The sequence below is a fragment of the Brachionichthys hirsutus genome, chromosome 13 (assembly GCF_040956055.1).
Source record: "Brachionichthys hirsutus isolate HB-005 chromosome 13, CSIRO-AGI_Bhir_v1, whole genome shotgun sequence".
In the NCBI taxonomy this organism is placed as follows: domain Eukaryota; kingdom Metazoa; phylum Chordata; class Actinopteri; order Lophiiformes; family Brachionichthyidae; genus Brachionichthys; species Brachionichthys hirsutus.
Window position 1 is genome coordinate 12,662,347 of NC_090909.1, and position 24,412 is coordinate 12,686,758.

General features: G+C 52.4%; 1 protein-coding gene across 1 annotated transcript; it reads right to left on the minus strand.

The window, feature by feature from the left end:
* Positions 1–16,481: 16,481 nt before the first annotated feature.
* Positions 16,482–18,066, minus strand: LOC137903492 (sclerostin domain-containing protein 1-like). Its single transcript, XM_068747642.1, has 2 exons — positions 17,886–18,066; positions 16,482–16,954 (listed from the first exon to the last, which is right to left on the minus strand). The coding sequence occupies exons 1-2, from the start codon at positions 18,064–18,066 to the stop codon at positions 16,482–16,484; spliced, it is 654 nt and encodes a 217-aa protein (XP_068603743.1).
* Positions 18,067–24,412: the final 6,346 nt, after the last annotated feature.

Genomic DNA, 24,412 nt, shown 5'->3' on the forward strand with positions numbered 1-24,412 from the left:
TGCCTTTTGAATAAAATGGAATCCATACAAGGTAGCTCGTCTGACGTTTCATTTACCAACAGAAACAGAAATACGGTGTGACAGTATATGTGGTGGGTACTTCTACTACAGCTGCAAATGAAACTAGAGTGGATAATCAATATCTATTTCATTATAATTAGGTTAGATGCAACATTACTGTCATTACATGTACTATCATGTTTCAGTAAGTGCAGCCTCATGGGTAGTACAGGTAGTGCGGTTAGCAGGAGCTAACGTAGCATTGCCAGTTTCTCCCTCCCTAACATACAAATCAATGTAAACAAGGAAGTCATACCTGATTGGTCGAGGCCCGGGTTAGCAACGGCCGCCAGCAGCGTCGTTAACCCGGGGCGCTGCTAGAAGCTGGGTTAGTGTGGAAGAGGAGGAAGACGGTGCATGAGCAGCGAGTTGCGTGGCCAACTTGAGAATGAAGAAATAAGGGACGAATATGAAGAAATTCATATTTTTAAAAATTCATAGTTTAAAATTGATTTTATTGACTACTGAATATAGAAACACGTCATCATAAACGGCTGTAAATAACATACAGTAGCCAACATGAACTGAATAATGGCCTACAGAATATTACTGAGTGCAAATGGTTGGTTTTGTTTTAAAGGTGTATTTTATTTCACTCCACGCAGAAATGAGAAACTCTTTGTGTGTCAAACGTTGTAAGATTCAGAACAGGACAGCTCAGAGTTAACAGAAATCAATCGTTCACTCAGAATGAGCTCGAAGAGCACCTGTTCTACTGGCACGCCACCTGCTGGTCATGTTGGGAAGCTCCGTTCTCCAGAGCCAGTATGTTTCTACTGGCACGCCACCTGCTGGTCATGTTGAGAAGCTCCGTTCTCCAGAGCCAGTATGTTTCTACTGGCACGCCACCTGCTGGTCATGTTGAGAAGCTCCGTTCTCCAGAGCCAGTATGTTTCTACTGGCACGCCACCTGTTGGTCATGTTGGGAAGCTCCGTTCTCCAGAGCCAGTATGTTTCTACTGGCACGCCACCTGTTGGTCATGTTGGGAAGCTCCGTTCTCCAGAGCCAGTATGTTTCTACTGGCACGCCACCTGTTGGTCATGTTGAGAAGCTCCGTTTTCCAGAGCCAGTATGTTTCTACTGGCACGCCACCTGCTGGTCATGTTGGGAAGCTCCGTTCTCCAGAGCCAGTATGTTTCTACTGGCACGCCACCTGTTGGTCATGTTGAGACGCTCCGTTTTCCAGAGCCAGTATGTTTCTACTGGCACGCCACCTGCTGGTCATGTTGGGAAGCTCCGTTCTCCAGAGCCAGTATGTTTCTACTGGCACGCCACCTGCTGGTCATGTTGAGAAGCTCCGTTCTACAGAGCCAGTAGATGCTCAAGGTGCTGCTGATGACAGACGTGGAAGCCGCGGGGCCGGACAATGTCCCCCACCCTGAAACACTGTGCCAGTGAGCTGACTCCTGTCTTCACAGACATTTTTAACACCCCCTGGAGTCCAGCCTGCTTCAAGTTCATTGATACTTTCCCCCATTTCAAATCACAACTCAAAACACATCTATTTAAAACTGCCGACTCCATCTGACACTAACTGACTAACTGTCAATTTGTATTTTTTTTATTTCCTTATCACTTTCTCAATTTATTGTGGGTTTTTTTTCTGTTAATTTTTCTTTTTATCTATATATGTTATTTGTGTGTATGTACATATCTGTACGCTGGCGCCACCACCAGGGACAGACACAGAGTGCAGCGCATTGTACGTGCTGCGGAGAAGGTGATCGGCTGCAAGCTGCCATCGCTCCAGGACCTGTATGTCTCCAGGACTCGGAGGCGTGCAGGTCGGATCACAGCCGACCCTTCTCACCCTGGACACGGACTCTTTGACCCTCTCCCCTCAGGCAGGAGGGTCCGGTCCATCCGGACCAGAACCTCCCGCCACAAGAACAGCTTCTTCCCCTCGGCTGTAAGACTCATGAACACGTAATAATTCTGTCCCGGACTCCTGAATACAACTTGCACTGTTCCATTTGCACTGCATGATGACGCTAGTTTTACTGCTGCTAATACACATCTGTGTAACCACTCCTGATGCTGCTGTTTTGTGATGTGTTCTGTACTTGTATGTTTTTTGTAACTTAGTCTATTCTTGTCACGGACCACGGCAGGTAAGAACCCAAATGCACGACAGTAGAGTGGGAATCCCAAAACAAAGCTTTATTTCCAGTTACCAGGGAGTCGGTCCAGATCAGCAGACAATTCCAGATAAGGGCAGGCAATGAGGCAGTTCCAAATATCAGGCAGAGGTCACAGACCAGGTAATCCGAATCGACAGGCAGACAGATCCCAAGGGGCAGACAAAGAGACAGAATCCAGGAATGAGGCAGGGTAGAAACACGGGAGGTCAGTCTGGAATGCTGGAAGGTAGGGAACATCACTAAATAGAAAAAAAACAATCAGAGATTGCAGACCCCGCCTCCAAAAGACTATTGGATCTTGTGAGACAGTAAACAGGGCTTCCGGATCAGAGGGGCCAAACCTGCTCTAGCTTGCTGCTCCGGAACGTACTACAAGACACCTTCTGGACTCTTTTTCCCATCATGCCATTCGTGTCCCTCCCTCTTAAAGTGGCAGTTTAAAGCACAGACACAATTCCAGATGTAAAAATAATTCTAGAATCTGGATCCAGATCCGGATCAACGCCATTCTCGGGGAGGACCGAGCCACGGACAGAACCTTGCTTGTGTAAAAATTTCAAGTTGATTGGGTTACTAGTTTTTGAGTTATGCGCTCGGACAGACAAACAGACAAACACAGACAGACAAACAAACAGACAAACAAACAAACACAGACAGACAAACAGACAGACAAACAAACGCACCCAATTGCAATACCCTCGTCTCCTCTTCGGCGAGGGTAACAATCTGGCAGTGAGGTGTGGCTCGAACAGAGACTAAGTAGGGTACAGGCTGATGGGAGATGAGTTACAGGTGATGACCGGAGAACAGGTGACGGGAATGAACTGATCGCAGGATGTGGATCTGAGAAGACAGGGGGAGTTAGTGGGGAAAGGACACAGGCCCGCCTCAAGGTGTGACAATTCTAGGGCGTACGCTACAGCCTAGCGCTGTAGCTTGCATTTATTATTGTTATTACTGTTACATGTTGCACCACTTCACAGAGACAATGTCCTAGTCTGTGAACCCTCATTGACAATAAACTACTTCTGACTCTGAAAAGTAGAGGAATTAATAATGTACACATTCAAAATGAGATTTCCAAGAAATTGATCCCAGCAAACCGACAGGTGAGCATGATTGATGTACAATGAATCTAGTGGTGGTGATTCCAGGTGTTTGTGGTTGGAACTGACTTCCATCTTTCTCCTGTGTGTCACTGTGAAACGTTCTTGTCAGACTATGTTCTGTAAGTGTTTGGTTCAGTTTGTAACAGGATATTTTGTATGCAAACTGGTCAAACCTGCAGTGAATATGAACCAGGTTTGTGTTTATTCCATCCACCAGAAGGAGAGACAAGACCCCCGTCTGGACGGTGGCTATGTGGTGCCATGACAAGGTCAGATACAAGGTTATTAGTTACCATTAGTTGGGAACGAGGCCCCAGTTTTCCCTGACAATGAGCTGCAGCAGCAACATGACGGGTAAACAGAGGATCAGTACCTTAACTTTTATAATGTCTCCACCTGCAGAACTCGTAGATCAAGTTCCTTTGACAAGAAGCACATTCTGAAGGAGACGGCAAGTTTGATCGTGAATCAAGCCTGACTTGTTGATGTTATAAATAATCCTGGTCTCTCAACTTGGCATACAAAGATATTAGTTTAGTGTTTGTTGCCTGTTGTAGATTAAATACGCAAGAAGCGGTGAATTGTTAGCTGACAATAGCTGCTGCTATGCAACCTGAAGCGGGAGAGACAGACACGGGGACACGGGGACACACGTCCACGCGTCCAATGACTGACTGACGTTATTTAACGGCCTCCTGCTCCTCCTGCTGGAGTCCAGCTGCACAGCTTGACCAGGAAAGATACGAAAACAACTAAATCCTTTCTCAACTGCTGAGAAAATATGTAATATAAAATAGAATAGAACATTAAGATATAAAAAACTATATAAACAATAGTCAGTATAAACGAGTCATCTCAGGGCCAGTAGCCCCAGAACTAATAACATCAGGACCAGTAACTGTAGATCCAGTTCCCCCAGAACCAGGTAACCAGGACCAGTAACCCCAGAACTAATACCCTCAGGACCAGTAGAATCAGGACCAGTAACCCCAGAACTAATAACATCAGGACCAGTAACTGTAGATCCAGTTCCCCCAGAACCAGGTAACCAGGACCAGTAACCCCAGAACTAATACCCTCAGGACCAGTAACCCCAGAACTAATAACATCAGGACCAGTAACTGTAGATCCAGATCCCCCAGAACCAGGTAACCAGTACCAGTAACCCCAGAACTAATAACATCAGGACCAGTAACCTCAGGACCAATACCTGTAGATCCAGATCCCCCAGAACCAGGTAACCAGTACCACTAACCCCAGTACCACTAACCCCAGAACTAATAACATCAGGACCAGTAACTGTAGATCCAGTTCCCCCAGAACCAGGTAACTAGTACCAGTAACATCAGGACCAGTAACTGTAGATCCAGATCCCCCAGAACCAGGTAACCAGTACCAGTAACCTCAGGACCAGTAGAATCAGGACCAGTAACCCCAGAACTAATAACATCAGGACCAGTAGAATCAAGACCAGTAACCCCAGAACTAATAACTTCAGGACCAGTAGAATCAAGACCAGTAACTGTAGATCCAGTTCTCCCAGAACCAGGTAACGAGTACCAGTAATCTCAGGACCAGTAACCCCAGAACTAATAACCTCAGGACCAATAACTGTAGATCCAGTTCCCCCAGAACCAGGTAACTAGTACCAGTAATCTCAGGACCAGTACTACTCTTCACCAGGTAGTGATCATTTGAAATCTCTGCTTCTCTTGGACAAGGTTATGGACAAACTGTGACTAGCACAGAAGTCCAACAACAGAATACCACTCGTTCATCCCAATCACCCCCCTCCAAGTCTCACTGGCACTGCCCATGTGATGATCCAGTACCCTTCCCAAAGACTCCAAGAAGGCCGGGTACTCTACCTGCCCCTGAACCAAAGCCGCAGGGAAGCAACCCTCTCGTTCACCAGGGTAAACGCCAAAACAGCCCGCCGCCTCTCACCATGGGCAACGCCAAAGAAATGTAGAGTCCAGCCCCCCTCGAGTGGTTGGGTTCCAGAGCGCCGGCTCTGGGTGGAGGTGAGGCCAACTATATTCTCAACCTCCCTCACAAGCTCTGCCCCCCCCCAACGAGGTGACATTCCATGTCTCGAGATGCTAGTCTCTGTGTCCAGGGATCGGGTGCCACCCAATCAACATGGCACCCATCCCCTATTGGTCCCTCAGCGGATGGTGAGTCCCCCGGAGCCATTCAACCCTATTTGTTATAATACTTATACCCTTTTATCTTTATGGGATTCAAAGAAGGTTTGAAATGCATTTTAAACACCCATTCGTCGTGGTTTTTGTTAATTGTTCTTAACTGATAGTTTGGCAGGATGAAAACAAAGAAGCGTGACATGATGAACATGCATTCTCTTTCAATAGAGCTCCGTCTTCATTGTTCCCATGGCAGCACAAAGACTTCTGCCTCACTGATCCTCTTCACTCATCACACTCAATCGTTATTGCCACAACGCCGAAAAGCTTGATCTCAAATTTCCAGTTTCTGCAATGTAAATATTGGCAAATGTGTGAGGTCAAATAACGCCTTTCAAGACTTTTGGGTTCTTTTTTCTACCTTTTCTCACCCACACTTCCATCGCAATGATGGGATGTAACAAATGGTTTTTTTGGGGGGTAACTGGATCTCATTTCGGGAGCAAAAGGGGAACAAACACCCAATACCTGTGTGTGTAATGACATAACTCGGACTGCTTTGGATTGGATTTATTTTCTGTGGCATCAAAGAGGAGAACGGCAGTAAAGTTCACACAGCCCTGGGAAAGACTCGTAAGGCAACACCGTGAGTTCGGCAGGATGAAGGCGGACAGGAGGCTTTGTCTGGCTACGCCAGGATTCGGATAATGGACACGGTGTGAGCTCATCCGCTGCCTTGGTTGCCTGGGTTACAGTGAAGTTTGTTTCCTTATGCAGAAAATCAAACATCCCATTACCAGAGTAAGAACAAACACAGCTTTGACTTTCCTTCCAGCAGGTCCGGACCCTGAAGCCAGACTTCTAGATAATAATACTACAATGTTATATTAGCCATTTACTGTGTGTGACTGGGAATTCCTCGTTGATGGGAAATAATTGCAATCCCCAATCCCTATCACGAGTGGGGTTCAGCGGGTTACCCACGCCTCTCGGCGAAGGGTAGACACACGCTGATCCACTCAGTGTGGCGCGCGTGCAGCCCCGGACATCTAAGGGCATCACAGACCTGTTATTGCTCAATCTCGTGTGGCTGAACGCCACTTGTCCCTCTAAGAAGTTGGACGCCGACCGCACGGGGCCGCGTAACTAGTTAGCATGCCGGAGTCTCGTTTGTTACTGGAATTAACCAGACAAATCGCTCCACCAACTAAGAACGGCCATGCACCACCAGCCACAGAATCGAGAAAGAGCTATCAATCTGTCAATCCTTTCCACGTCCGGGCCGGGTGAGGTTTCCCGAAGGGGCAGGCAACGGGAAGGTCCAAAAGGCAGGCAGGGGTCACAAACCGGGAATTCCAAACAGACCAGCAGACAGATCCCAAGGGGCAGGCGAGGAAGCAGAGTCCAGAGTCTATGTAGAGTCCGGGCTGATGTCTGATGTGGTGCAGGTGATGACGGGAGCACAGGTGACGGGAATGAGCTGATTGCAGGAGCACCGGGAGGTGAAGACAGGGAGACTTAGTGGGGGAACGACACCGGCCCGCCTCGAGGTGTGACAGCGTGTGGCGTAGAGGGAGTCAGAGTGACCTGAATCACCGCAGCATGAGCCTGAAACCGGCCGGCAGATTTCAGGGAGGCGACGATGAACGGTGTGACGATGATGAACGGTGTGACGATGAACGGTGTGACGATGAACGGTGTGACGATGAACGGTGTGATGATGAACGGTGTGACGATGAACGGTGTGACGACGATGAGCGGTGTGACGATGAACGGTGTGACGATGAACGGTGTGATGATGAACGGTGTGACGATGATGAACGGTGTGACGATGATGAACGGTGTGACGACGATGAACGGTGTGACGATGAACGGTGTGACGACGATGAGCGGTGTGACGATGAACGGTGTGACGATGAACGGTGTGACGATGATGAACGGTGTGACAATGAACGGTGTGACGATGATGAACGGTGTGACGACGATGAACGGTGTGACGACGATGAACGGTGTGACGATGATGAACGGTGTGACGATGAACGGTGTGACGATGAACGGTGTGACGACGATGAACGGTGTGACGATGAACGGTGTGACGATGATGAACGGTGTGACGATGATGAACGGTGTGACGATGATGAACGGTGTGACGATGAACGGTGTGACGACGATGAACGGTGTGACGATGAACGGTGTGACGATGAACGGTGTGACGACGATGAACGGTGTGACGATGAACGGTGTGACGATGATGAACGGTGTGACGATGATGAGCGGTGTGACGATGAACGGTGTGACGATGAACGGTGTGACGATGATGAACGGTGTGACGATAAACGGTGTGACAATGAACGGTGTGACGACGATGAACGGTGTGACGACGATGAACGGTGTGACGATGAACGGTGTGACGATGATGAACGGTGTGACGATGAACGGTGTGACGATGAACGGTGTGACGACGATGAACGGTGTGACAATGAATGGTGTGACGATGAACGGTGTGACGATGATGAACGGTGTGACGATGAACGGTGTGACGATGATGAACGGTGTGACGACGATGAACGGTGTGACGATGAACGGTGTGACGATGATGAACGGTGTGACGATGAACGGTGTGACGATGATGAACGGTGTGACGATGAACGATGTGACGATGATGAACGGTGTGACGATGAACGGTGTGACGATGAACGGTGTGACGATGAACGGTGTGACGATGAAAGGTGTGATGATGAACGGTGTGACGATGAACGATGTGACGATGAACGATGTGACGATGAACGATGTGACGATGATGAACGGTGTGATGATGAACGGTGTGACGATGAACGATGTGACGACGAACGGTGTGACGATGAACGATGTGATGATGAACGGTGTGATGATGAACGGTGTGACGATGAACGGTGTGACGATGAACGGTGTGACGATGAACGGTGTGACGATGAACAGTGTGATGATGAACGGTGTGACGATGATGAACGGTGTGACGATGAACGGTGTGATGATGAACGGTGTAACGACGATGAACGGTGTGACGATGAACGGTGTGATGATGAACGGTGTGACGATGATGAACGGTGTGACGATGAACGGTGTGATGATGAACGGTGTGACGATGATGAACGGTGTGACGATGAACGGTGTGATGATGAACGGTGTGACGATGAACGGTGTGACGACGATGAGCGGTGTGACGATGAACGGTGTGACGATGAACGGTGTGACGATGAACGGTGTGACGACGATGAACGGTGTGACGGTGTGACGACGATGAACGGTGTGACGATGATGAACGGTGTGACGATGAACGGTGTGATGATGAACGGTGTGATGATGAACGGTGTGATGATGAACGGTGTGACGACGATGAACGGTGTGACGATGAACGGTGTGATGATGAACGGTGTGACGATGAACGGTGTGATGATGAACGGTGTGACGATGATGAACGGTGTGATGATGAACGGTGTGACGATGATGAACGGTGTGACGATGATGAACGGTGTGATGATGAACGGTGTGACGATGAACGGTGTGATGATGAACGGTGTGACGATGATGAACGGTGTGACGATGAACGGTGTGACGATGAACGGTGTGACGATGAACGGTGCATACGGTGCTAAATTTACCTTCAATCTTAATTTAGTTAAATATTAAGGACTATTTTTAACAATCATTAATCCTAATTGCCTACAACAGACCCAACATCTGAGTCCTGACATTCATTTTGTTTCCTCACACCATTACATCTGTCCGTACTGTGCATGTGTGTGTGTGTGTTGTCACCAGCCTGTCTACACGTTGGTTCAACTATAACTGGTAGAAATGAGGACATATATTGTAGGTATTCTTCTTTGAGCTGCTTTTATGTCTTTAGATGGATGTAGAGGAGCAGGAAGCCATGTGATCCACGTGTCTTTGTCCGCACCGCGGTTTGTGGGCCTTGTGGCGAGGCCTACATCCGTCCACCGGCACTGAATGAGAAACGGGTGTGTCTGCAGCAGAGCTTAAACTCTCTTTGAGCCCATTGACTGCAAAGCACACATTTAGACAGACATCCAGCAGCAGGCACCTTTCACAGCTTAGGGCCTCAGAATACCTAAAAATAAAGCTTTGTATGCTCCTCTGTTGGCGCGTCCACTTATTTAGGATTGCAGAGGATTGATTTTTACAGCCTTTAATGTGGTGTGCAATCTCTCTTTGACGTATCCAGTGCAAACACACACCTCCTTACTGAAGCCGGCGTGTAGCAAAGAGGCAGCTTGACTCTCGCTAAGTCCCTGCCTGCTGTTGTTCTGGTCTCCGTTGCAACCTGACACTGTTGTATGTTACATGCACGGCTCTCCTCTGCAGCCCTCCTGCTCAGGTATGTGTGAAATCTGTTTGTTGAACTCAGCGAAGGACAATGAAAGGCCCCGGGGCTTGGCAGGATGTGGGGAGCCTTGGAAGGAACAGGGTCACCCGGTTCAGGCTGGTTTGGTATATTCAGTTCAGTTCAGTCTTATTTATATAACGCCAGATCACAACAGGAAGTCATCTCCAGGCAGGGAAACACAGAACCCAACTTGACCCACAAGAGCAAGAACTGGAGACGGAGGCAAGGAAAAACTTCCCTTTAACAGGCAGAAACCTTGGACAGAACCTAGGCTCATGGTCTGTCTGACCGGCTGGGTTGATAGAGAGAGAGAGAGAGAGAGAATGGCAGGTCGGAGGCGAGTCAAAAACAAGGAGATGGATAGGGAAGTGATAACGAGACAAAAACAGGATGTATAAATATATAAACAACGTGAAACAGAACGTGCTCAGTGTCTGTTGGAAACAAGACCACGCCTCCTTACAGGACTAGCAAAGCTTCAGGTTGCTGATCGTGTCTGGTGGGGCCTGTTGGCATCTTCAACCTGAGTCACTATTAGCATGGGTCAAAGGTCACCAGCTCCAGGGTGGCGGACATTTACCTTTATTCCTAAAGGTTGTTCTGATGCATCAGCTGAGGTCATTTAGTTTTATAAATGGTTGCGTCATTAGGAAACGGTTGCTGGAGACCGGGGAACCTCAAATGGAGTCGCCTGAATCCCACGGAAAAGCTGTGGGATCAGCCGAGTCGCTGCGCAGAGGCTCGTACCTCTGTGTCTCAGAACCTCCGCGGGACGCCGTAAGTCCACGCCGTTGTTGAGCTGTGATTGATGTTCAAGGGAACACGACAAGTTATTGAGACATTGACATTTTTTTGTTGAGGTATTATTTTTCTTAATTCTACTTGTCCCCTGAGGGGTCGCCACAGCAACCCAACCTTCTCCACCTCACCCTGTCCTTTGCATCGTCCTCCCCAACACCAGCCACTCTCATGTCCTCCCTCACTACGTCCATGTCTCTTCTCCTGGGTCGTCCTCTAGTCCTGTTCCCTGGCAGTTCCATCCTCAGCATCCTTCTACCGATATAGTCCCTGTCTCTCCTCTGGACATGTCCAAACCATCAAAGTCTGGTCTCTCTGACCTTGTCTCCAAAACGTCTAACCTTCACTGTCCCTCTTATTGTCTCATTTCTAATCATGTCCAACCTGGACACTCCCAAGAAGAACCTCAGCATCTTCATCTCCTCCACTTCTAGCTCTGCCTCCTGTCTTTTCCTCAGAGACACTGTCTCTAAGCCGTCTATCATGGCTGTCCTCACCACTGTCTCTAAGCCGTCCATCGTGGCTGTCCTCACCACTGTCTCTGAGCCGTCCATCATGTCTGTCCTCACCATTGTCTCTAAGACGTCCATCATGGCTGTCCTCACCACTGTCTCTAAGCCGTCCATCATGTCTGTCCTCACCACTGTCTCTAAGCCGTCCATCATGTCTGTCCTCACCACTGTCTCTAAGACGTCCATCATGTCTGTCCTCACCACTGTCTCTAAGACGTCCATCATGGCTGTCCTCACCACTGTCTCTAAGCCGTCCATCATGTCTGTCCTCACCACTGTCTCTAAGACGTCCATCATGGCTGTCCTCACCACTGTCTCTAAGACGTCCATCATGGCTGTCCTCACCACTGTCTCTAGGCCGTCCATCATGGCTGTCCTCACCACTGTCTCTAAGCCGTCCATCATGCTGTCCTCACCACTGTCTCTAAGCCGTCCATCATGCTGTCCTCACCACTGTCTCTAGGCCGTCCATCATGGCTGTCCTCACCACTGTCTCTAAGCCGTCCATCATGCTGTCCTCACCACTGTCTCTAGGCCGTCCATCATGCTGTCCTCACCACTGTCTCTAGGCCGTCCATCATGGCTGTCCTCACCACTGTCTCTAAGCCGTCCATCATGTCTGTCCTCACCACTGTCTCTGAGCCGTCCATCATGGCTGTCCTCACCACTGTCTCTGAGCCGTCCATCATGGCTATCCTCACCACTGTCTCTAAGCCGTCCATCATGGCTGTCCTCACCACTGTCTCTGAGCCGTCCATCATGGCTGTCCTCACCACTGTCTCTGAGCCGTCCATCATGGCTATCCTCACCACTGTCTCTAAGCCGTCCATCATGTCTGTCCTCACCACTGTCTCTGAGCCGTCCATCATGTCTGTCCTTACCACTGTCTCTGAGCCATCCATCATGGCTGTCCTCACCACTGTCTCTGAGCCGTCCATCATGGCTGTCCTCACCACTGTCTCTCAGCCGTCCATCATGTCTGTCCTTACCACTGTCTCTGAGCCGTCCATCATGGCTGTCCTCACCACTGTCTCTCAGCCGTCCATCATGTCTGTCCTTACCACTGTCTCTAAGCCGTCCATCATGGCTGTCCTCACCACTGTCTCTAAGCCGTCCATCATGCTGTCCTCACCACTGTCTCTAGGCCGTCCATCATGCTGTCCTCACCACTGTCTCTAGGCCGTCCATCATGGCTGTCCTCACCACTGTCTCTAAGCCGTCCATCATGGCTGTCCTCACCACTGTCTCTAAGCTGTCCATCATGTCTGTCCTCACCACTGTCTCTGAGCCGTCCATCATGGCTGTCCTCACCACTGTCTCTAAGCCGTCCATCATGGCTGTCCTCACCACTGTCTCTGAGCCGTCCATCATGGCTATCCTCACCACTGTCTCTCAGCCGTCCATCATGTCTGTCCTTACCACTGTCTCTGAGCCGTCCATCATGGCTGTCCTCACCACTGTCTCTAAGCCGTCCATCATGGCTGTCCTCACCACTGTCTCTAAGCCGTCCATCATGCTGTCCTCACCACTGTCTCTAGGCCGTCCATCATGCTGTCCTCACCACTGTCTCTAGGCCGTCCATCATGGCTGTCCTCACCACTGTCTCTAAGCCGTCCATCATGGCTGTCCTCACCACTGTCTCTAAGCCGTCCATCATGTCTGTCCTCACCACTGTCTCTGAGCCGTCCATCATGGCTGTCCTCACCACTGTCTCTAAGCCGTCCATCATGGCTGTCCTCACCACTGTCTCTGAGCCGTCCATCATGGCTATCCTCACCACTGTCTCTCAGCCGTCCATCATGTCTGTCCTCACCACTGTCTCTCAGCCGTCCATCATGGCTGTCCTCACCACTGTCTCTAAGCCGTCCATCATGCTGTCCTCTCCACTGTCTCTGAGCCGTCCATCATGGCTGTCCTCACCACTGTCTCTAAGCCGTCCATCATGGCTGTCCTCACCACTGTCTTGTAGACCTGTCCCTTCGTCCTATCACAGAGCACACCTGATACTTTCCTCCCCCCGTTCCAGCCTGCCTGCACACGATTCTTCACCTCCTTTCCACATTCTCTCCATCACTCTGCTCTGTTGACCCGAGGTACCTGAAGTCCTCTCCCTTCTTTACGTCTCTTCCTTGTAGCTTCACTGTCCCCCCTGGGACCTTCTCATGTACACACATGTACTCTGTTTTACTGCTGCTCACCTTCATCCCTCTCTTTTCTAGAGCAGACCTCCACTTCTCTAGATTCTCCTCTACCTGCAGATCACAATGTCATCCACCCAATTCCAGCTCCACCCAGGTTAATGATCAATTAACCCAAGGTGTTGGGTTAATTGATCATTAACATCCTGTTTCAGTGCATATTGACAATTTATTCTGTGTTTATACAGTATTTTTAATCTGTAAGTATCTGTATCTGTACAGCCTTTTAAATCTTGTTCCATAGTTTTACACAAACAACCAAAAGGCACGTGTTTCAAAGTAATCCGAGCAGCTTGGTGTTTAAAATCAAATCGCTATGATTTTCATCTTCTGAAGTAAACACAAATACCTTTTGTAGGTTTTCTGGTATACTCTGGTTTTGGCTTTGAACCTGATGAGTAACGTCTTGAGTTCTATTGTCTCTGTACGTTTCAATAACCCTGATTGGTAGGTTCTCCAGGTGGAACTTTATGAATGGGTCGGATTGCTCTCTTGATTTGTATATTAAATCACCTGAAAATCATCTGAGCAGATTACGTGTGCGTGATTCGGTGAGACGTGATTCATGCCGTGGATTTATTGGCTCTCCCTGAAACAGAAATGTCCATAGAAGGACAAGGAGCCACTAAAAACGGCGGTAAATAGCGTCAGACGGTTGCCAGGCCAACGGCCACCCAGGCGACCCCTTTCCCGCTGCCTCAGCCCACAGGTGTCCGGGTGGAGACGGGAGAGCCTGCAGGCAGAGGCTCCGCTGCACTCGTCTGGGCAGGACGGATTCGGGATTGACGGATGCGTCGGTTGTCAGCGCGCTCCTGTTTGCAGAGAGCCTGCGTGACGCCGACACTCTGTCACAAACCAGTTTCAAACGACTTCACTCAGCTAGTGTTGAAGCGACGCAACTGCGCCACTAATCACAGCCAATGAGCCGAGGAGCAGGGGCGGCTCTGCAGGTTCTCCCTGTGTCAGCGGGTTCTCCCCAGCGGGTTCTCCCCAGCGGCTTCCCCCCCAGCGGGTTCTCCCCAGCGGGTTCCTCCCCAGCGGGTTCCTCCCCAGCGGGTTCCTCCCCAGCGGGTTCCTCCCCAGCGGGTTCCACCCCACCGGGTTTCTCCCCAGCGGGTTCCTCCCCAGCGGGTTCTCCCCAGCGGGTTCCACCCCACCGGGTTTCTCCCCAGCGGGTTCCTCCCCAGCGGGTTCCTCCCCAGCGGCTTCCTCCCCAGCGGGTTCCTCCCCAGCGGGTTCCTCCCCAGCGGGTTCTCCCCAGCGGGTTCCTCCCCAGCGGGTTCCACCCCACCGGGTTTCTCCCCAGCGGGTTCCTCCCCAGCGGCTTCCTCCCCAGCGGGTTCCTCCCCAGCGGGTTCCTCCCCAGCGGGTTCTCCCCAGCGGGTTCCTCCCCAGCGGGTTCCACCCCACCGGGTTTCTCCCCAGCGGGTTCCTCCCCAGCGGGTTCCTCCCCAGCGGGTTCCACCCCAGCGGGTTCCACCCCAGCGGGTTCCTCCCCAGCGGGTTCCTCCCCAGCGGGTTCTCCCCAGCGTCCCCCCACCACCCGAGACAGAGCTTTGAAAGGTGGTCTTTCTGCGTGGGCCTTTGATGGACTGGCTCCGACCCCAAAGCCTACTGGGGTTTCATTGAATGAGTTTAGTGACAACGGATCTATTCTTCTGGCATGTATTACAGTATTACAGTATTACAGTATTACAGTATTGCCACCTTTTCTTTCAGCTGCAGACCTGCTTATCTTAAATAGTATTTGGAGCAAATATACATAGAAACATTTTCCTCAGGGTCGACCCATAAAATATTCACTACAGTGTTTTATCAGCCAGAGAAAAAACTACATGACAGGAGGAGCCGTGACCTCACAGGGTGGAGCTTGTGTTGGGTGGAGCTTGTGTTGGGTGGAGCTTGTGTTGGGTGGAGCTAGTGTTGGGTGGAGCTTGTGTTGGGTGGAGCTAGTGTTGGGTGGAGCTAGTGTTGGGTGGCGCTAGTGTTGGGTGGAGCTTGTGTTGGGTGGAGCTAGTGTTGGGTGGAGCTAGTGTTGGGTGGAGCTAGTGTTGGGTGGAGCTTGTGTTGGGTGGAGCTTGTGTTGGGTGGAGCTTGTGTTGGGTGGAGCTTGTGTTGGGTGGAGCTTGTGTTGGGTGGAGCTTGTGTTGGGTGGCACTTGTGTTGGGTGGAGCTTGTGTTGGGTGGAGCTTGTGTTGGGTGGAGCTAGTGTTGGGTGGAGCTTGTGTTGGGTGGAGCTTGTGTTGGGTGGAGCTTGTGTTGGGTGGAGCTAGTGTTGGGTGGAGCTAGTGTTGGGTGGAGCTTGTGTTGGGTGGAGCTAGTGTTGGGTGGAGCTTGTGTTGGGTGGAGCTTGTGTTGGGTGGAGCTTGTGTTGGGTGGAGCTTGTGTTGGGTGGAGCTTGTGTTGGGTGGAGCTAGTGTTGGGTGGAGCTAGTGTTGGGTGGAGCTTGTGTTGGGTGGAGCTTGTGTTGGGTGGAGCTAGTGTTGGGTGGAGCTAGTGTTGGGTGGAGCTTGTGTTGGGTGGAGCTTGTGTTGGGTGGAGCTTGTGTTAGGAGGCTAGCTAGCATTTCTAATATATAATGGAAAAGTGTCAATAATATAAAATGTAAATAGTTTTTGATACAAAACATTGTATTAGAAAATGACACCATTATGAGAGAACGAGGATGTTCCAGCAACATGAGAACATGAGAACATGAGAACACAACAACATGAGAACATGAGAACACAATAACATGAGAACATGAGAACACAATAACATGAGAACATGAGAACATGAGATCACATTACAGTGGAGCTGAAATCAGTCCTCTCGGGTGTCGTGAGTGTGGAGCTTGTGGTCACAGTGGACCGATCCGACAGAAACCAGAACCAGAACCAGAAGCTGCGCTGACGGCTAAGAGCTATTCATCAGGAAATGAGTCTTCCTGTGTTTAAGAGCAACATGCTAACTCTAGTTTTAGATATGTGGATAGAATTGGGCTAGCTCTTTCCTTCTGCGTCCAGCGTTTATGCTAAGCTAGGCTAATAGACTTTCTCACTTTGAATTGGTACTTAACATTCATCTATATTGACAAAAGAAAGTGAAGAGGAGTATTTAATAGTCCTGCTACATCTATAAAGCGCAGCTAATTATTCAGTAATGAACTCCTCATTGTGACTACTAAGGTTCGATTCCCCTCCAATCCGTCCGGCTGGCCCGTGCTCTACGCGAGGCTTCCCTCCAGCCCTCTCCTGGGGGGGTGCAGCCTTCCTGAGGCTGACGGACGCGTGCCCCGAGTCGTTCTGCTGTCTGGAGTAGTGCTTGCATTTACACGAGGTCACCACAGTTATCTTGTAGGTCCTGGTGCCGCCGTCCTGGCACTGCAGCTGGATCCGCTGGGTCCGTGTCCGGTCAATGACGCAACGCCACTCCACGGCATCGCGCCGGCTCCAGTACCGCCCGCTGTAAGCCCCGCCCCCGATCCAGTTGGGCAGGAGGTGGGCTGGCAGGCACTCCCCGGCACACACCAGCTCCTTGGTGGGGTGCACGCTGGTGCACTGGCCGTCGGAGACGTACTTTGTGGACCTCAGCTCTCGGCACCCCACTTGGCTTCGGTCGAGGCCTGCGGGACAGAGGAGGAGACAAACAACCCGGCGCTGAGTCGAAGGGCGGCTCTTTGACCAGCAAACGTCACCCAGGTATTGATACGTGCTGACCGTATTGATGAAACGGTAACATTGTACCCGTTCGTAGTGACGCTATGTCCGTCTGTACATCCTCTACCTGGCCCGGCGCCTGGGTAACACCTGCTGTGTTACTGAGGCGGAGTCACGTCCCTCCGAGTCCTCCACTATTGATACTGTACGGACAGGCGGGGTAGCCAGCCCCCCCCCCCCCCCCCCCCCCGATTCTCGCTGCACCCTCCTCTTGGGCTGTAGCTGTAAGTACTGCTCGGCTGATCCCGCCCCTCCCCTACTGAGAGACCAGCAGCAGCCTCATACCGGATCCAGGTCTCTCTGGGCTGCTTCGCCTGTGATCCGGGTCTCCCCCCTCTGGAGAACGGACCGGACCCCGTCCGCCCTGACGTTCATTCCGTAGATAACAGGGTGCACGTTTACGTTTGTCCTTGTTGCAGTGACAATAAAGACCAATCCTCAGAACGTAGCATCAAGAGCGTCGCCATGGTGATGGCAGAAAGTTGCCTATTCCATCCCGAGTTCTCCGGAAGCACCGAGGGCGGGGTCAGAGAGCGTGCGGGGCTCCTTGGACCGCACCTTCATCCAAAGAAAAGCTGCTGCCTCAGCAGATCAACAAAGTCACACACAGCCGTCTGCCCGTCCGTCTGCCCGTCTGTCTGCCCGCCTGTCTGTCTGCCTGTCTGTCTGTCTGTCTGCCTGCCCGTCCGTCTGCCCGTCTGCCTGTCTGTCCGCCTGTCTGTCTGCCTGTCTGCCTGTCCTCTGACAGCAGTGACCCTTCACCTTTAATCCTGGGACACACTCTCTAACTTTGAAAGTGACTAAAATAAAGATGACCTCACTCACGCGTAACCTCACCAGAGCGCGCGGCGTCGGCCAGCCGTCTCCCGCCGTTTCTCACGTGGTTGGCGTCCTCGTGAGCCGGGCGCTCTGGGGCCTCGAGGACGAGCTGAGTGTCCCGCGTCTCCGTGGCGTCATTGTGAACTGCGGCGCCGCTGCCCAGCAGCAGCAGCAGGAACCCGCCGGCGAAAGAGATCATGGCTCTAGCGGTGCGTTCGGGGACGAGTGGGGGGGACGCCGGGTCTGCACCTTATATATGAGTCACCTGACGCTCACACCCAGCGCACCTGCACAGCCGTCTCATTGTCTCTCATCTAGCCTGCAGACAGTCGAACAATACAGAGCGTCTCTCGTTGCTGTCTGTCTCTGCATTGGGCCACGGACTCCAGGTCCGTCCTGCTGAGGTCCACCGTCCTGCTGGGGTCCACCGTCTTCCTGGGTCCACCGTCCTGCTGAGGTCCACCGTCCTGCTGGGGTCCACTGTCCTGCTGGGGTCCACTGTCCTGCTGGGGTCCACCGTCTTCCTGGGTCCACCGTCCTGCTGAGGTCCGCCGTCCTGCTGGGGTCCACCGTCTTCCTGGTTCCACCGTCCTGCTGAGGTCCACCGTCCTGCTGGGGTCCACCGTCCTGCTGGGGTCCACTGTCCTGCTGGGGTCCACCGTCCTGCTGGGGTCCACTGTCCTGCTGGGGTCCACTGTCCTGCTGGGGTCCACTGTCCTGCTGAGGTCCACCGTCCTGCTGGGGTCCACTGTCCTGCTGGGGTCCACCGTCCTGCTGGTGTCCACTGTCCTGCTGGGGTCCACTGTCCTGCTGAGGTCCACCGTCCTGCTGAGGTCCACCGTCCTGCTGGTGTCCACCGTCCTGCTGAGGTCCACCGTCCTGCTGAGGTCCACCGTCCTGCTGGTGTCCACCGTCCTGCTGAGGTCCACCGTCCTTCTGGGGTCCACCGTCTTCCTGGGTCCACCGTCCTGCTGGGGTCCACCGTCTTCCTGGGTCCACCGTCCTGCTGGGGTCCATCGTCTTCCTGGGTCCACCGTCCTGCTGAGGTCCACCGTCCTGCTGGGGTCCACCGTCCTGCTGGGGTCCATCGTCCTGCTGGGGTCCACTGTCCTGCTGAGGTCCACCGTCCTGCTGAGGTCCACCGTCCTGCTGGGGTCCATCGTCTTCCTGGGTCCACCGTCCTGCTGGGGTCCATCGTCCTGCTGGGGTCCACTGTCCCTCTGTTCTCTCTGCACATACAGGTATTTGTCTCCACCTGGTGGTTCAATGCCACTATTTTCGTCAAGATTTGAGAGATAATGAGAAAAATGGTTTTGATGCCGCTTGTCCCTAATATGGCTGCTGGGTGGTGCTGGGGGCTATTCCAGCTGGCTGTGGGGGGCGGGGGGGGGGGCAATTAACTTAAGCTGCATGTTTTTGGTGGTGGGAGGAAGCTGGAGAACCGGCGAGAACCCAAGCAGGGAGAACATTCAAACTCTGACCCAGGTGGAATTGAGCCTTCAAGGTAACGGTGCTACCCACTGCGCTACCCACTGCGCTACCCACTGCGCTACCCACGGTGCTACCCACTGCGCTACCCACGGTGCTACCCACTGCGCTACCCATGGTGCTACCCACTGCGCTACCCACTGCGCTACCCATGGTGCTACCCACTGCGCTACCCACTGCGCTACCCATGGTGCTACCCACTGCGCTACCCACGGTGCTACCCACTGCGTTACCCACTGCGCTACCCACTGCGCTACCCACTGCGCTACCCACTGCGCTACCCACTGCGCTACCCACTGCGCTACCCATGGTGCTACCCACTGCGCTACCCACGGTGCTACCCACTGCGCTACCCACTGCGCTACCCACTGCGCTACCCACAGATCGTGCTTCCACTGAGGCAGCAAATTGTTCTTGAATCTCCTCCAGCAGTGAGTTGAGACCTTCTTGAAGTATTCTCTTAAAAAGAAGACAAAACGCAACGAACGCTTCGTCTCATTGGCTGATGTAATATACCTGTATATATGTATACACATATATGTGCTGTATATATATGTGTATATATACCTGTATTATATACAGTACAGGTATATCTGTAAATCATTGAATGCGCTACCCGCTTTGTCAGTTACCGGGTCGCGCCTGTCTCAGCAATCAGCGGCAATCCTCCTGTCCTCAGGAGGACAGGAGGACAGGGGGACAGGAGGACAGTAGGACCCTCTCACCTTCTGAATGTGAGAGGATACATCCAGAGACAAACACCACGTCCTGTGATTTCCAATCAGCCAATCACATGGCAGCAGATCAATGCTTCAAAATGATCTTCAGAAAGGTCACTCTGAAAGCAGCGTGGTTGTTGGTTCCAGGCCCGCTCATTGTTTCACAAGCTGCTGACCGACTTTTACACAATGTCCTCTGATGTCCTCTGATGTCCTCTGATGTCCCCTGATGTCCCCTGGAGTTACACATGTGAGGAAGGTGTCCAGCACCTTATTGGAACTTTGCCGTGAAGGGCTCAGTCAGGGGCGTCACTAGGTTTTAAGGACAGGGGGGGCTTAGCCCCCAGGAGATGCACAGGATGTGAGCAAATGTAGCGTACGAGCACAAAACCTCAAACGGCTAACAAGGACTGAGAAATTATACGTTATTATTATTTCAGTCTGTTTTAAACAACAACAAACAGGTTTAAACAGTAACAGGATGTTTACAGCATTAACAATAAATAAAATGGCTCAAATTACAAGTTACTTGCTGGATGGAAGCATCAAAGGACGCGTCTGTTTCTAAGAGTCGATCTCTCTGTTGTGATTCTGAAGCTCGTCTTCTTCAATGACTGCAAGACTGTGAAGTCTTTTCTGACTCGTTTGACGCAGCCAGGAATGCAACCGACGCCGTGCAACCGACGCTGTACGACCGACGCAGTGCAACCGACGCTGTGCGACCAACGTAGTGCAACCGACGCAGTGTAACCGACGCCGTGCAACCGACACCGTGCAACCGACGCATTGCAACCGACGCAGTGCAACCGACGCAGTGCAACCGACGCGGTGCAACAGACGCAGAGCAACCGACGCAGTGCAACCGACGCGGTGCAACCGACGCGGTGCAACCAACGCGGTGCAACCGACGCAGAGCAACCGACGCATTGCAACCGACGCAGTGCAACCGACGCAGTGTAACCGACGCAGTGCAACCGACGCCGTGCAACCGACGCAGAGCAACCGACGCAGTGCAACCGACGCAGTGCAACCGACGCGGTGCAACAGACGCAGAGCAACCGACGCAGTGCAACCGACGCGGTGCAACCAACGCAGTGAAACCGACGCATTGTAACCGACGCGGTGCAACCGACGCAGTGTAACCGACGCAGTGCAACCGACGCCGTGCAACCGACGCAGAGCAACCGACGCAGTGCAACCGACGCGGTGCAACCAACGCAGTGAAACCGACGCAGTGAAACCGATGCATTGCAACCGACGCAGAGCAACCGACGCAGTGCAACCGACGCAGTGCAACCGACGCAGTGCAACCGACGCAGTGCAACCGACGCAGTGCAACCGACGCCGTGCAACCGACGCAGTGCGACCGACGCAGTGCGACCGACGCAGTGCAACCGACGCAGTGCAACCGACGCCGTGCAACCGACGCTGTACGACCGACGCAGTGCAACCGACGCTGTGCGACCAACGTAGTGCAACCGACGCAGTGTAACCGACGCCGTGCAACCGACACCGTGCAACCGACGCATTGCAACCGACGCAGTGCAACCGACGCAGTGCAATCGACGCGGTGCAACAGACGCAGAGCAACCGACGCAGTGCAACCGACGCGGTGCAACCGACGCGGTGCAACCAACGCGGTGCAACCGACGCAGAGCAACCGACGCATTGCAACCGACGCAGTGCAACCGACGCAGTGTAACCGACGCAGTGCAACCGACGCTGTGCAACCGACGCAGAGCAACCGACGCAGTGCAACCGACGCAGTGCAACCGACGCGGTGCAACAGACGCAGAGCAACCGACGCAGTGCAACCGACGCGGTGCAACCAACGCAGTGAAACCGACGCATTGTAACCGACGCGGTGCAACCGACGCAGTGTAACCGACGCAGTGCAACCGACGCCGTGCAACCGACGCAGAGCAACCGACGCAGTGCAACCGACGCGGTGCAACCAACGCAGTGAAACCGACGCAGTGAAACCGATGCATTGCAACCGACGCAGAGCAACCGACGCAGTGCACTAAAGGACCTTTCACATGAGCAGCTGCTTACGGGCACTGTTAGGGCAACTTGGGTAGAACCTTCAGAGAGGGAAACATGTCCGAATCAAGGAGGTTGTGCGCAGACAATATATCTTTGGGAGAACATCCAGCCTCTGTTTTCAGGCCACCAGAACCTCCTCTGTTTTCAGACTGCCGTGTTTTGAGAGTTCATTTAATTGTGATACTCTAAAGAGGTTCTCACATTCAGGCCTGCATGCTGGATGCCTTTTAGTAGCTCTGCATCTACTGCAGGATCTGAACTCAAGCTATCATCCTACCCACGCAAGGGAAAAGTAACTCTCTTTTCACTGTGTCTGAGTTCCATTCAGTGCGTGAACCTGCAGGGTCCTCCAGGTCCTGCAGGTTCCTCCAGGTTCTGCAGGTTCCTCCAGGTTCTGCAGGTTCCTGCAGGTTCTGCAGGTCTCTGCCCCTGATTCAGGGAGACTGTGGGCGTGGCTCAGGGCTGTGGTTCTCTCATACAGCTCCATGGCTAATGCATCTGTGTGTTTCCCTTAAGTGTGTCACACAATAACTAAATGTTACTACCAGCAGTGATAAACTTACTTTCTTTATAAACTTTCTTTTATCCATTCTTCATCCATCCGTTCACGTTCTTCTCCTAAAGCTCTTCTATTCTGCTCTGTGTGCTTCAAACACGCTGCAGGGACCGACAATTAGCGGTCACAGGGAAACGTGGACTGGAGTTTCAGTGATGTGGGCATTCTCCATAGGAACAGGTGGAACGGGTTCTCTACCTTACGCCATGAAGTGAGGGGAAACAGATCCATGATCAGATTTAAGTCAATAATGACAGGTTACATGTTTATTTATTTAAACATATATTCTGGCGGCTTTAATAGAATATGTCGGCATTTTTGGTCACTGAACAAAAAAAACAACAACAAAAACAATATTTTTTATAAAACAACCCAAAATTATTTAGGGGGGGTTAAGAATGTTTTAGGGGGGCTGAAGCTGAACCCCCCTAAAATAGGCCTAACGACGCCACTGGGCTCAGTCCAGCGGGACGACCGGGGTGGAGCTAATAGTGGGCCGTGAGTCCACACGGCCTCCACGCCACCAGGGGGCGCTGCTCTGTCCGCAGACTTCCTCCCATCCCTTAGTACACGTCACACAGACACGCGCGTGTCCGGTTCCTTCTACGTGGGACGACGCTGGTGATCGGTAACGGTACGTGTCTTCTGTCGGTCCCTCTCGAGCTGCTTCTCTCGTGGCTCTTTCTAGAGACACGTCCCGGTCCCGAGACACGTCCCGGTCCCGAGACACGTCCCGGTCCCGAGACACGTCCCGGTCCTGGGACGCTCTGGTGGACGTACTAGTCCCAGTAAATGTGCGGACTGACAGGCTAATGAAGGACAGGCGTGTGTCCTCGGGGGACGTGGCGTCTGGAACAGGTTTAAGTCGCATCGAGTATTTGTCCCGTTAATGTCCCTTCACGGACTCCGTCGTTCGAGTTTAAATGTAAAAGGCTACAACGCGAGCTGCGGTTAGTGTTAGCTAGTTAGCCGGTTAGCATTAGTCTATGAAACGAAGGTTCCTCACTGGCTCAGCTAATTCACTGATGTAGGGACACGTCCCTGCTGATGGGGGGACACGTCTCTGATGGAGGGACATGTCTCTGCTGATGGGGGGACACGTCCCTGCTTCAGGAGCCCCTTTATGGACCTGCTGATGCAGGGACACGTCTCTGCTGATGGGGGGGACACGTCTCTGCTGATGGGGGGGACACGTCTCTCTGCTGATGGAGGGACACGTCTCTGATGGAGGGACACGTCTCTCTGCTGATGAAGGGACACGTCTCTGCTGATGGAGGGACACGTCTCTGCTTCAGGAGCCCCTTAATGTCTCTGCTGATGGGGGGGACACGTCTCTGCTGATGGGGGGACACGTCTCTGCTTCAGGAACCCCTTAATGTCTCTGCTGATGGAGGGACACGTCCCTGCTGATGGAGGGACACGTCTCTGCTGATGGAGGGACACGTCTCTGCTGATGGAGGGACACGTCTCTGCTGATGGAGGGACACGTCTCTGCTGATGGAGGGACACGTCCCTGCTGATGGGGGGACACGTCTCTGCTGATGGGGGGACACGTCTCTGCTGATGGGGGGACACGTCTCTGCTGATGGGGGGACACGTCTCTCTGCTGATGGGGGGACACGTCTCTGTGCTGATGGGGGGACACGTCTCTGTGCTGATGGAGGGACACGTCCCTGCTGATGGAGGGACACGTCCCTGCTAACCCTGTTTCTGCTGCTTTGTCTCCCGTTGTCCCC

Bases quoted from the DNA above. Each gene is read 5' to 3' on its own strand.
- LOC137903492 (XM_068747642.1), bottom strand. From the start codon at position 18,066: ATGATCTCTTTCGCCGGCGGGTTCCTGCTGCTGCTGCTGGGCAGCGGC. The intron at 16,955-17,885 runs GTGAGGTTACGC...TCTGTCCCGCAG, and splicing joins GGCCGACGCCGCGCGCTCTG to GCCTCGACCGAAGCCAAGTG.